Consider the following 14,084-nt stretch of genomic DNA (forward strand, 5'->3'; position numbering starts at 1 on the left):
GACAGAGCCTTGGTTTAGTGTGAGGCATCCCTGCCCATGGCAGGGGGTTGGAACTAGATGATCTTAAGGCCCTTTCCAACCTCAACCATTCTGTGATTCTATGATTCTATGATTTCTCCTACAACACTAATTTATCCTCAGCATGAAGAACTCGGCAAGGCTTACTGAGACATTGGTGTTCTCACATTATGTCTTTGAAGCACAACCATAAGTGGATCTATCAGGCATCAGCTGTAGACAAGAGTGTGTAAATCTTGCTACAGAACATAAAATAAATAATAGAAACAGAAAATCCAGCCCAACTCCAAAAGAAATGAACACCACCACTCAAATCTTCTGTTATTTTTATTAAAGCTGCAGAGTCTTACTACACACAACAAATATTTTATCGATATAATCTAAGTTAATAAAATAGTTGAACAACTCTTTAGATTTATATTTGTATAGAAATGATCTGTGGAACACCTCATCTTGAAACAGCAGTGCCAAAAAACAACTATTCAGCAGGATTCTTTTAAAGAAGAGTTTGGGACTAGAGGATGCACTGTTCATTCTCAAAGAAAACAAAAACTCCATGCAAAAATAACCCCCACCCTCTTCCCTCTTTCTCTTCTACCCAAAGTGTAAGGCCATATAGAAAGGCCACGGAAGTGATGGCCCTTTCTTCCCAGTATTCTTCCTCATGTCTACGATAGGAGCTGTCATCTAAATTCAGTAACTAAAACAAGATGAAAAGAAAGTTCAATTGCACAATCCTAGTCTGCAGGTGACAAAGTCATAACATCTCTTTACAGAAGTCCCTACTCTTTTTCCAGTTAGGAGAATTCATCATTGTGTTGTGTTTGTTCCCCACCTCTCCCCTCGTGGCTGATGTCAGTTATTGTCCATATGCCTTTGTTAACAGAAGTCAGTCTATCTACTATTGCGTCAGTCTCCCTTCTTCACCTATTTGTAGTTTAGATTCTATGTAGCACTGCCTGCAAAGAGCCGACTCCGTGGTATTTTCCCCCCATTTTAGACAAAGCCCATAGCTCAAGTGATGATCTCCTCACTGCAGCTACGGTGTTGCCCACGAGATGGCTTTTGTACACTATGAGGCATGTCTTTGCTAGATCATTCCATTTATCTTAGTCCACTCGTAGATGTCCTGTTCACATACTATGTCTGAGTTGATGAGGAGGTATCTGTCCCCAACACAGAAATGTTTCTGGCAGGCAGCACATTTGAAGCATTCAAGGTGATACACTTTGTCCTTCACTCGCATGGTCATCTCATAAGCGCGGATTCGCTTGTCGCAGGAGGCGCAGAGGCCGTCTTGGCCAAAGAGCCTGAAACAACAACAGCAGAGAAGTCAGCAGAGTTCCTTTGCTGGGGAGAAGGGAAAAACCAAATCAAAACCAAGAACACAGCATCAGTGCTTTGATCCATTAGTCACTGTGTTGGCAAGGTAGATGAGGTCACATGGAAAGCTGCTGAGCAGAACTCTAAACTTTGCCATACCAAAAATTGAAGCAGGAAGTCCAAGTTCCTCATCTATTTTCAGTATAATTGACTTCTCTAATCAATGACTTTATCATGAATTGCTGAGTAGCTTCAGGAGGAGTAAAGGTTTCCCAGATCAAAGCATAAAGTTGTGCCATGCCAATACTTCCACTTCTGTGATCATTACAAATTACCTTTCCATTGATAAATTTTACCTATCTTCAGCTGTTGCTATTGTAGTTTACAGAAAGGAGTTGACACAAACTATGATCTAAGACCTCCCTGTCTCTTGTCACTGCCTCCACACTGGAGGCTCTTTCAAATCCAGAGATTTCCGTATCCATGAAGTCACTCCTGCTGCATTTCAGAAGGATACATGCTAAGACTATATATTTATCTATGTGTGAATGCCAGCTTTTCATGCCGTGCTGGCTGCACATTTGGTACATCAAATCATTAAGAAAAAAGTATGAATATATATTTTTTCTTGGGGGGGGGGGGAGAAGAGCTACATCCTACTTGTTCAATCTATAAACCTATTAAGTTTGACTTCTGAGTTTCCCTAGTAATTCTGGAAAGAGTTTTTCCACTTCCTACACTTCTCTTACTTGTGCTGTGCCCGCTTTATATCATCTTCTTAACTGGAAATAGAAGGCCTGCTAAATTAAGAGATCTTGAAGGGGAAACGACATCATTTCTTTCGTCTACCAGGAGATGGCAGCGTTTACTTCTGCCCAACGAAAGTAAGCCTAAGGTTATACAAAGATTGCCAAATTTTGCATTGAGGAGGGAAGATATTATAGGTTGCATTATTAAAGAAGTAAAAATGTTGAATTTCACTGCCAGACAATACATTCATTGTATTCCCATATTTCGGTTGCTTCCATTTTGAGATTAAAAGTACCTGGAAACTGTTGGGTATGGAGAGTATTTACAAGTGGTCCCATTAACAAAACTCAGTTCTTAGTCTCTGCTTAGCAAAATTCCCATCAGTAAAGCTCAGGAATTAGGAACTCCGCTGAGATTTTTGCTTAATTTTTATTAGCAGGTAAATCAGCCTTCAGCAGGGGAGCTGAAAAAACATCAAATACCATCATTCTGTTACACAGACTTCCTGACACATTGGAGATCCATTAGAATTGGTACACAAGCAGCACAGCAAAGATCAATGCCCTTTAATTGTAATCAAGACTGTAAAGATCCTTTGTTACCCATTTTTGTGAACGATCTTAATCTCAATTTAATCCTTCTGCTTACAAATTCTGGCAGAACAGACAGGCAGAGAGACATTAATGACAATACTTGTGACAAGTGTATTTGTAGGATCTGATTCAGGAAATTCTTGTCTATTCAGGACCAATTCACTGTCATTAAAAAATGTGGGTTTTTTTCCCCAACAAGATTTTAAAGATTTAACCTATAAACAACTTCGAGTGACCTCATACCACAGATAACCTCTATAACTTACCAAGTAACCTCAGAAGTACCATAAAGCATCTCAGCATGAACCCCCCAAATATATGAGCCCATATTATAAACCTGAACTTGCAGGCAGTGCTGTATTACAACTGTGACTGCTGTCGGGCTTTACATTTAAGAGTAATCAAAATGAATTCTTTATGGGCAGGCTCTTGATCAACCTGGTCTAGTGGCAGGTGTCCCTGCTCATGGCAGGGGTGTTGGAACTGGATGATCTTAAGGCCCTTTCTAACCCAAACCATTCTATGATTCTATGGCCCTTTGCTCACTAGCTGTACTAATTAAATGAATTAAATGGTAAAAAAGAAGGGGAGTGAGGGTAGAAGGAGCGGGTTGTGTACCTGAGATAGTCCCTTCTGCAGAGCTTTCTGCCCAGTTTGTAATACAACCGTCTCCCCACCTCGCCCAGCCTGCAGCCACAGAGGTCGCAGCTGAGGCAGTCTTCGTGCCAGTACTGGTCGATGGCTTTCAGGAAGTAGCGGTCCCCAATGTTCTGTTGGCAACCGCCGCATGTCAGCAGCGAGGGTGGAATTTGGAGGACTTCATCCACCGGCTCCCTGAGGGAATGAAAGAATCATTGCAGAAGGAAAACGTACCCCGAAAGCATCCACATCAGAAGAAGGAGAAGGAAAACCAAAGTGAAACACAAGATAGGTCATGTTAGAACAGGGATTACACCTTCTTTTTCTCCAGTGGAATAAATGATTTATCCTTTTCCTTAGAGAAAAAAAAAGGATCAGCTTAAAATGTAAGGAGTTAGTAAGAGTACCCCCAAATGTACTAACTTACTCGTTTTTCCTCAAAGAATAATGCATAAACCTGACCGTCTCTGTATCACCCGCTTGCATTCATTGCTATGAAGGCATCTGCTACTTTACTCAGACATTGTTGTCTGTGTAGCTCCATCCTTTTTCTTCTACTGGCCAGCACCTGAACTGCTCAGTCATGTTTCTCAATTCATGTCGTTCTTACAAAAGAAATACCTTTCCCATAACACGATTCTTCCATAATTAAGGATTGCCCTTTGCAAAAGTGCAATCAAAAAGCTGCCTGGATTCACCAGTTCATAGCTATGCTGGCTATGACCGATGCCTGCCAACATCTGCAAAGTTCCTGCTATATTCTTCACCTTTCCAAATCATTCTGATTTGGCAACAGCTTATAGCAGTGCTTTAATTTCCAACTGTAAGTGACCTGATCAACACAGATAACCTCTGGATTTACCTGTAAATTACTGAAGAACCCCAGCAGAACAATAAAGTGTTTATGATGAATCAAAAAATACACCAGCCCATATCATAAGCCTGAGCTTGCAGGTTTTGGCTGCAGTGCTGCTGGAAGCAAAGGGGATTTCTGCCTCACCAAGGACTAAAGGACTGGAAAAGGCACCTAAGGGATTTTAAGTGCAGTCAAGTTTCCATTGGGAAGTGTAAATGTGAAGACTAATTCTGAGGATGTTATTTCTCTGAACAGCATGATATGAATAAATACAGCAGATGAGGCCGTTGCCCAATGGGTTTAAGTTTTGCTGCTGTTTTTAACAGCTGGAGTTTTACCTCATGTTACTGCAGGACTTCTTTTTTCCCTTCAGCTAAGGATATGAACCCCTGGGATGGGTCTATACCAACGCAACTCTAATTACTTGGGATTTACACATCCCTGCATGAAAAGAGGCACAATCATTGTGATACCAGCACTGACTAGTCACATACCTTATTTTTTTCCCTTTCTGAAAAGCTCTGAAATCGAGGATGGTTCTGGTAATACCTGGGGATAAAACAGGAATTTCCTTCAAAGCTACTTCCTTAAGGAATTTTTATCTTTGCCTTTTTGTGTAATTTTACAAGTTCTGCCCAAAACCAGAACAGCAAAATACATTTGCAGCAACCTGGTGCTGCCACCAAAAGCCTCATCCAAACCCCAGGGAAGTTAATAAACTATTGGATCAATCCTTTAAGCACTTGCTTAGTTTCAGACCTGTGGCTATCAGCAAGGAAGGTGTATGTCTGCACGTGAATGCTCTGCTGGATGGTGACTGAGTGCTTAATATGTGGTAGCCAAAGTTCTTTTTGGAGCTCCCAGCTTGTCTCATAGGTTATTGGTTTCTCACTCAGTGCTTTGTTCCTGGTCTGTCTTCCCTTGGGCTGGTGGGGCAGAGGGGACCTGCACTGATGGAGAAGGATGAGGCTGCTCCCAGTTTCCAGCAGACAACAGGAAAATATTATATTCCTACTGCTTATTTACTGGCTCAGCAATTTTCTAGGCAAAAATTACTTCTTCAGCTGGGAAAAACAACCACTGGTCAAGAACTGTGCTGAGAAACTCCTCCTGCTGAGCCCTAAGATATTATCTGATTAGATTCTGTTCTGTTTTTCGCTCCTCTATGTTTAAACTGCTGTACCCTGCAAGTTGTGTCACAACATCCCTCTCCTACCAGCTCTCCACCCTGTGATGTTTTGTTAGAATCATGAGGAATTCAGTACATGATTAGGCCCTGGTTTTCCCAAGTTTATTTTTTTGAGCTCCATCCTCCCTTTCCTAACGTATGGTTTCCACTCTGACAAGTTCAGTGAGCTTTCTAATAGAAGGAGATACACATTATTTTCCTTTATTATCCATATAAGCTTCAGGTGGACCCTAAAATGTTTCATCTCAGGGGTGTGCAGGAATCACAAGGCCAGGTTTGTGTGAAAGCCCTGAACTCCGGAACAGCCGAGCGGATGTTTATGCAGAACAAAGTTGCTGGTTTATGCATTAGCTTTTTGATGTCCATAGGTTTCTAAGCCAGCACTTAAAAGTCACTTGAACACGAAGTAGGCAAATAAATAAAGATTACTAAAACTTTGTAGTTGAAACCTGGACATCATATACCTGGGAGCTTGGATTATTGTTTCTTAAGAAAACAGCATAGAATAAGAGGAAATATAACATAAAACATCAGATGTGACATGGAATGAATTAATTTAATCCCCCAAAGAAGCAGTTTCCATGTGTTCACTCCAGGCTTCCAGCAATGGCATTTCTAGTGGCATTTAGCTCACAGGAAACAAACCACAAATGACTCAAATTTACTAAGAGCGATGCTTGAAGCGTCATCTAAAACTGGAGAGTTTAGAATGTGCTTTTCTTCTGTTTTATCATAATTCCAGACAAACATAACTTCAATTATTAGCATGTGAAGAGCTGGAATGGCTCTGGGCTTATGCTGCGCTACTGTGCCTCTTGCCACGGTGGGATAGGATGTCTGTGTGTGCCAGAGGGATGGGAGAGCTGCAGAGCGCAGCCCTAAAGCTGGGATTAGGACACAGCGCTGGTCCCTTCGCTGAGTGGGAAACCCTCATGAAGGTGAAATTCTCATCTATAACCCTTCGCAGGGATCCTTTCTACAACCAAGTCTTTCTGCATGTGCTTTGCAGAACACCCTGCCCGCAGCAAAGCAATTTATCCAAGCTCTTGAAAGTTGCATTGTAAAAATGTGGAAGTTGGGCACCCACAGATAACAGCTCTGACCTTTCACTGTAATCGGCTACAATGAGTTGGGGCAGGTCAAACACAAGGCAGAGAGAGGGTCCCTCCAAACGAAAAACACCTTGAGCTGTGAAAACGCGATGCTCTCCCTTTCCCTGAGCCGTTCCAGTACCCGTGGGGCGGATGAACGGGTGGAAAATGCCCTGCTCGGGGTGTGTGTGGGGGAATTACCGCGTCCCTGCTCCCGGCTTGTCTTTCCCATAACTTGGGGAGCTGGCAATGACCCACACCCCACCGCCAGCCCCCCGCGGGACCGGGGCCGCCGGTGCCCTGTACCGGTACCCCCAGGGCGGCTCCAGGGGGGAAGGAGCGGCGGGAGCTGGTGCCGAGCCCCCCGCTTCCCGCTGCCGGGCACACAATGCCGGTGGCGGCGGAGCCGGGCAAGTGGCTCCTTCGGGGATGGGTAAGTGGCCAACGAAAGGCTCCCGGGGATAGAGGAAAGGGGTGGGGGGACGCGAAGAGAAAAAAAGGCCACTTACTCGGAAGGATCGAGGCTTTTCCTCTCGATGGCCGATGACATTGGCAGGGATTGTTCCTTTGTAGCGTGCCTGTGGTGGGATCTGCCCCCGCTGCCCCCGCAGAGGCTGTCTGCTCTCGAAGCCTTGTCACCAGCTGAGTTCCCCCTCCGCCCCCCAATGACATTCACAGGATTTCCTCCTGCAACACCAGAGAGAGAGAGAGAGAGAGAAATAAGGGCCGGGGCCGGGGCCGCTGCCGGGCCGGGCTCCGCGGCTACCGCGCTCTGACCTCCCATCCCCGCCGCGCTCCGCTGGCACGCCGGGCGGCGGAGCTGCTCCCGCGGCCGCGGGCGGCGAGCGGCTGCCTCGGCGGCCACCGCGGCCTCAGCCCGGAGCTCCCGGGGCTCCGCTCAGGCTTCCTGCCCGGGCAGCTCTGAACATGCTCCGGAGCCCGGTGGGTGCGCTGCAAATGGGGAGAACAGCATCGCTAGTATTATTATTACTCCGTGGCTCAGCCCCGGGTCTCTGGTTTCATTTCCTTTTTCCTGATCACGATTCAAATACAATAGAAGGAAATCACACTTAAAGAGACAGCTGCCCATTTCTTAACTGGACTCCTGGGGGTTTAGCAATACAAACAGCAGCATCACGACTCGCTGGGTTCCTTAAAGAGACAGAGCTGGGGCTCCTCAGAGCCAGGGCTGGGAGCTGGCGGTGCATTTTCACCTTACGAGGGCATTTCATAGCACTTTCTGGGTGCGGAAGGGGTGCTGCGGTAGGTAGGCAACCTGAAAATGATCCCAGCGGCTGGAAAAGAAGTGCCTGGTTCTCTATTACTGGTTTCTTCTCAGCTCCACACAGGACCAAAGCAACAGTCACCGCCTCTCTCCTCTCCCTCTCCTTCTCTTACATATATACGTACATACTCCCCCCCACACACGTTTTTGTGTGGTACTTTGAGACCCAGAGGTAAAGCACCCAAGGATTATTTTTCTACCTAGGATTCAAATTGAGCAACTAAATTGTGCCGCATTTATATCCCCAGGGAACATTTGCGGGTGTCTGCTTCTAGTTTTTGGCAAGCAATAGAACAAATTTGTATCTTGACACCATTTGATGTTAATGAGCTATAAAAGCCGGCGAGTACGAAGTATCGATCTGTAGTTAATCACAGAGAAGCTCAAGATGGGAAAGTCTTGCCTGAATATCTCTTCTTTCCCCTCCCACCCTTCCTCCTCTCCATCAGCACAGCACATCCCGGAAAGGATGGATTTACAGTGCCAGAGTGAAAACTATTACAGCAATGCGAGCGTTCCCCAGTCTCTATGGCATTAGATACTGGCTGATGCTGGAGGCAGAGTTCTGCCTGAGTTTGCCCTCTTAATTCCTTTAAAAACAGGAACAAAATATCTGTAATAAAGCACTAGTAGCAGAAATACTTCACTCCTATATTAATTCCCAAAAGAGAAATGTATTTGATGTCTATTTTTATGACTGCATTCTAATTTTTGCCAGCTAGGGATATAATATCTGCAATACATTAATGATCCTGATTCAGAGATTAGTAATGTCAGCAGAAGGACTGTTATTCATTCCAAGAGGCTTTGAACCAAGATCTCCCAATACTTTAGAGCCATCACTGGTCATTAGAACACATCTTTAAAAACATTCTCTCCAACGTATTTTAAGCTATTACAGCATGACAGTCACTCTTATTTCTGTTAAGGGAAAAGGCTCTCGTCATAGGTTTTTGCAGACAGGACCGAGTTATACAATGGCTATAGAATTTCTGATGTATTTACACTGTGATCTGAAAAGTAAAATGTAAACCTTTCCAGAAGATTGAATAACTAAACTATTGCAAGACAACACCACCCCCACCCCCCCACCCAAAAAAAAAAAACCAAAAAAAAATCAAAAAAAAATCTGCATTTATTCTGTTGGTTTAAAAAAATCAGAAATTGAATTTAAAGGTGGGTCAAAAACACGCATAAGGACTTGAAAGCTGCTTAAAATAGACATGTCTATGAGCTTGGTTTCTCTGGCTCTGTGCCTCAAGGCTTAATAAAGTATAAACTCTGAGTCAAAATTTCCCTCATGATTGGGGTATTCACATTCTGAATAGCTCCTGATGGAATAATGTGAACAATTCCATAATTTGAGGTCGGTTCGGGGGTTTCAGATGACACAGTTGTGCACACACACTGCAGACATACAGGCGTGCTGCCTCCTTTCTAGTCATTTCTTCAACATTCACAGGAAATTAATATATTGAAGACCTCTGTCCCTTTGTCTATCTAAAAGGGATCAGCTGGTTCCAAAGTTCTGGTGAGAGACAAAGACATCAACATTGGCACACAAGGAATGGCTGAATTCCTTAGAAAAATAACAGAACGACTTATAATACACAGTGGCCAGTGACTGTTGAAAGCCCACCTGTATTCCTTGCTTTGGTCAGACTACCTCAGGTCTAGCAGATAAGCTCCCTGAAGCTAATGAGATGTTTCTCACATTCATAGCTGAGTACTTGCATTGCTGGACAGACCAAGAGCACTTCTCTGGAAGATCAGTCTCTCAACTTACAGAAAGCTTTTCTGCATAAAACCAGTGGAAAACAGGGAGCTGTTTGAGCAAGTCCAGAAGAGGCCATGAGGATGATCAGGGGGCTGGAGCACCTCCTGTATGGAGACAGGCTGAGAACACTGGGGCTGTTCAGCCTGGAGAAGAGAAGCTCTGTGGAGACCTCATAGCAGCCTTCCAGTGTCAGAAGGGGCCTACAAAGATGCTGGAGGGGGACTCTTCATCAGGAACTGCAGTGATAGGACAGGGGGTGATGGGTTCCAACTGAAACAGGGGAAGTTCAGGTTAGTTGTAAGGAAGAAATTCTTTACTGTGAGAGTGGTGAGGCACTGGCACAGGTTGCCCAAAGAAGTTGTGAATGCTCCATCCCTGGCTGTGTTCAAGGCCAGGTTGGACAGAACCTTGGGTGACACGGTCTAGTGTGAGGTGTCCCTGACCATGACAGGGGGTGCTCTCCAACCCAAACCGTTCCATGATTCTATGATAAAAGCATGCAGTAAAGAAGCTGAAGACGATTTGGCTGTGTTTTATTGCCATCCTTTTCAGTCAGATCCAGAACAAATATTCCTACACAAAGTCAGCTCTTGAAGCACAGTACTTGCGGTAGTGTTGCCCCATGTCCCTGCAGATGCCATGTGTGTCCTCATCTAAAATAATTGCAATTAAACCCCTCAGATTATTTCTTGTTTTCTCTCTCTGCTGTGAAGGAGAGATGCTCAATGAAAGTCTGAGCTAAGAAAAGTGAAAAATAGCAGTCAATCTGCTGGTACATAACATAATAAATGTGTTACTCCACTGTGCTTAGTGGGGCAGAGCTCAAACTTGGTCTGCTAAGACAAAGAGTAACCAGAAAATGCAGCGTGACGGTTAAAGTTGTCAGTGTGCTTTGAGCAAAGCACACAGCAGAGACACCAGGCAACACCACGCATCAGGTTGGGTTTCAAACTAAACTGAAACATGGCTTTGCAGGATCTAGTGTGGGATGCAGAAGCTGCCAAGCAACAATGTCCTGGCCTCATGGATGTCTAACAGACTACTGGGGGGTTGTTCCAGTGGCATTACTGGAAGCACCTTTTGTTCATGTTTCTATGCTGGCATTTAGTGCCAGTTCCTGCTGGATTTGCAGCAAAAAGCCCCACAAAAAGGTCCTCAGCATGCCAACCAAGAGCTGCATCTTCTAATAGCTTTGAAGGACAAACATACACTTTTTGGGGACAATTCAGTTTTCATTTCTTGGGTTTACATATACTAAATTCTTCCTCTGGACAGTGAAGTTTGTCATTTCCATCTGAGGACTCTTGTGTCCCACTGGGATAGGTGACCAGCAATCAAAAGCAACTTCTTTTTCTCACCTCGAGCAAGTCCCTTAATACCTCTTTGCCTCAACATTCCCATCTGCAGATGTTTACTTCCCTCAGCAGAATTAGCTGTTGATTTACTTTTGCCTCCTGCTGAATAACATTCCCAAAGACAAAGCATTATTCAGCACTACAATTGTTGGTGCCGACGTTTCCTGCACAGGGACAAAAAGAGCAGCACTATTTTTAGTGAGGGCTTTTCTTTCCATTGTCCCTTTCTCTGTGAAGCTGTATTTTCCAGTGCTTTTTAGTGCAGCTTTTGTTGTGTACATGGATTGAAAATCCTAAGGGACGAGTTTTGGCTTCAGTTAACTTTTATTAATCAAGATCACGCTATAGCCTAATCTCTCATGGCTGAGATCAAACACACTGTTAGTAACTGCATTTAGCATTTAGTACTTGGAATAGCATGCCATGAATAAGTTGGCTAGACTTTTCTAGGTATTGCTCTATAAGAACATTTGATGTAAAACTGCATCATTTCTATGAGTGGTGTAATCTAAAGAAATAGCTCAATGTGCCTGTTTCCAAAGAAACCTCCTGTCTTGGACTCAGTATTTTCAGCTTGGTTTTGGAAGGCCACTGGTTCATCATCATCACCACCACTGAGTCTCAGGTTGCTCCTACCTTTATTTCTTTAGTATATCCTAGCTTTATTCTCCCTAGAGCTTATGGATGCAATTGAACTATTTCAGGTTACCCTCATTTAGAGGAGTCTGTGTTCAGTAAGATTAACTTTGCTGTCCTTAATAGCCAGAAATGCTGGTTGCCTAAACTGCAGTTTATGGAGATTGAAGTCTCTGCATAAATAGAAGAATTAAATCTCAGTGACAGTGGCCTAGATTTTCTGCTAATGCTTTCTGTGGGATAGGAAATTCCAGACCATGACTAAAGGTGAATGGTTAACATGAAAGGTGGCAAAGAGGAATAAGGATTTCTGTCATTTGGGCTGTGTTCTGCTTCTGACACACCATCTGCTGTTAGAGTATCTCTGCTCCACTCCATTCTTTAATTTACCTATTTGCAAAATGGAAGAATCCTTCTTCCCACTGCACATCGGACTGAAGCTTTGACACTTCGGGTGCCAGCCCTTTGGATGATGCTCTAAAGAAGTGGAAATTTTAGCTCTAGAAATGGATCTAGAAATTTCTTTCTTACCCAGTAATTTCAAGTCTGGACTGGGCAGTCTTCACAAGTGCTGGTTTGTTTGATTTTGGTTTGGTTTTGTGCTTTTTTCATATGACAGACTCTGCATCATTCCCATAGCTGGCATAATTTCTAACCTCCATGAGGATAAAAGAGGTGATATAGAAAGGATAAGGAGTTTTCCTGGAGTGATGACTACATGCACTAACTTGAATATACATTGGAGGCTTTTGGTAAAGTATGATTCAGATGACTGAAAGACTCCTGACCAAGGATGCACTTCTCTTTTTGGGGGTTAACCTTTCTTTTGAACTGGAAGAAACCAAACCAGAACAGTAAAAACCGCACTCAGGGTGAGGTTTGCCGTGGGATTGTGAGGTCCAGACATTAGATAAGAAGCCTGGTGCATAAAGAAGTTGCAGCAGTTACAAAGTTTTGGGTCGTTTTGCATTATTTTCCTCATCAGGCAACAAAGATGGGAAAAACCCAGCGCAAGTCTGTTTATAGTTGAAAGAAACCTTCAACTGCAGGTCACATAGAGATGATGAAAAGTGAGTTACAGGCGGTCAGATGAAGGGATATTTCAGTGCAAAACTGTGAAAGGTTCCCCCTCCCCATTTCTTCTCTCTTGTCTTATTGATTTCTCTTGCTCCCATCGAGCCCTTGCTGCCTTACACAGAAGCCAGATCCAATTACCCTGTTATGGTTTTCATAAGACTACTGCTCTACAGTGTAGTCTCTCCAAGTAATTTCAGCTTTTCCCATGGTAAGTCCTCTTTCCTATGCTTATGCATGGGAATCACTCTAGTAGAGCATTGGGGGATAGTTTTTACTTTGGTATTAAATAGCTCATCCCAACCCATACACATCAGAGGAGAGACATACCTGGACCGAAACGGGCTTTGAGTCGGACCTGCAAGTACTTTTAGTTTAGTGACTGGGAAAGCAATTCCTTCAGGGAAAATTCCAGAGCAAGTCATAGACCAAATAGAAACTGTAGCTCGGGCTCCACTGTTTGTATATACATACACACATATGTGTGTGTCTATTTACGTGTTTATTTCTTTTTATGCAATGTGTATATAATCATATATTTGTGTGTATGTGCATGTACTTGTAAACATACAGAGACACATGCAGATTTGCATGGCATGTAATAGGATCATAGAATGGTTTGGGTTGGAAAGGACCTTAAGATCATCCAGTTCCAACCCCCCTGCCATGAGCAGGGACACCTCACACTAGACCAAGTTGCTCCAAGCCCCATCCAACTTGGCCTTGAACACTGCCAGGGATGGGACAGCCACAGATTCCTTGGGCAACCTCTTCCAGTGGCTCATCACTCTCTCGGTAAAGAACTTCTTCCTTATATCTCAGATGAACTTCCTCTGTTTAAGTTGGATCCCATCGCCCCTTGTCCTATCACTACAGCCCCTGATGAAAAGTCCCTCTCCAGCATCCTTGTGGGCCCCCTTCAGATACTGGAAGGCTGCTTTTCAAGCTGTTTCCCAAACAAAGATTACTGCTGCCTCTAGCTGACACACTGTTTCATATTATCACCTGAGAGTCACCAGGTAGATGTAACCTTGGTGCTAGCTGGCAATATTACCAGAAAGTCTAACATCATTCCAGGAACACACCAGTCCTCTTACTCCTCGCTATATAATGTCATTTCTGCTGTTAATTCCTTCTGGGGCTTTAAGATGTGATAAAACAATATAATAGGAGATAGTTCTAATGAGGAATTCTGGTGTCATGCAGTGTAGCTCAGCTTCAAATCTCATCACTTACTTTCCCACATTCCCCATAGAAATCCATCTAACATCCTTCATACTGTGAGTCTGGCCAAGCTTCACCCATAGACCAGTGTGCTGGACCCCTTCCTATTCATTAATACACCCAACTTCACTGACCACCTTCAGCACATATTCTAATGTTCCCCTGAAATTTCATCACCTGGGAATTTCTGATACATCCTTTAAATTGCTTCCCTTCCTTTTTCTACCTAACAAGGCTCTGTCACAGGCATCGCAGCACCTAATTATTAACGTTG

The 14,084-nt window shown here is 43.8% G+C and overlaps 1 protein-coding gene across 1 annotated transcript; it reads right to left on the reverse strand.

Moving 5' to 3' along the window:
• Positions 1-327: 327 nt before the first annotated feature.
• On the reverse strand, positions 328-7,497 carry LMO2 (LIM domain only 2). The gene is made up of 4 exons (XM_062621944.1): positions 7,237-7,497; positions 6,969-7,146; positions 3,303-3,518; positions 328-1,328 (listed from the first exon to the last, which is right to left on the reverse strand). Exons 1-4 carry the CDS (start codon positions 7,241-7,243, stop codon positions 1,109-1,111), a joined length of 621 nt encoding a protein of 206 aa, XP_062477928.1. The 5' UTR covers positions 7,244-7,497; the 3' UTR covers positions 328-1,108.
• Between the last annotated feature and the right edge of the window lie 6,587 nt (positions 7,498-14,084).

This window comes from Pezoporus occidentalis, unplaced genomic scaffold (genome assembly GCF_034315485.1).
Source record: "Pezoporus occidentalis ecotype Australia unplaced genomic scaffold, CSIRO_AGI_Poc_V1 ctg236, whole genome shotgun sequence".
In the NCBI taxonomy this organism is placed as follows: Eukaryota; Metazoa; Chordata; class Aves; order Psittaciformes; family Psittacidae; genus Pezoporus; species Pezoporus occidentalis.

Coding starts and splice junctions, on each gene's coding strand:
- LMO2 (XM_062621944.1), bottom strand. Junction 3,519..6,968: donor AAAAGCCTCGATCCTTCCGA/GTAAGTGGCCTT, acceptor TCATTCCCTCAG/GGAGCCGGTGGATGAAGTCC. Junction 1,329..3,302: donor TGCAGAAGGGACTATCTCAG/GTACACAACCCG, acceptor TTGTTGTTTCAG/GCTCTTTGGCCAAGACGGCC.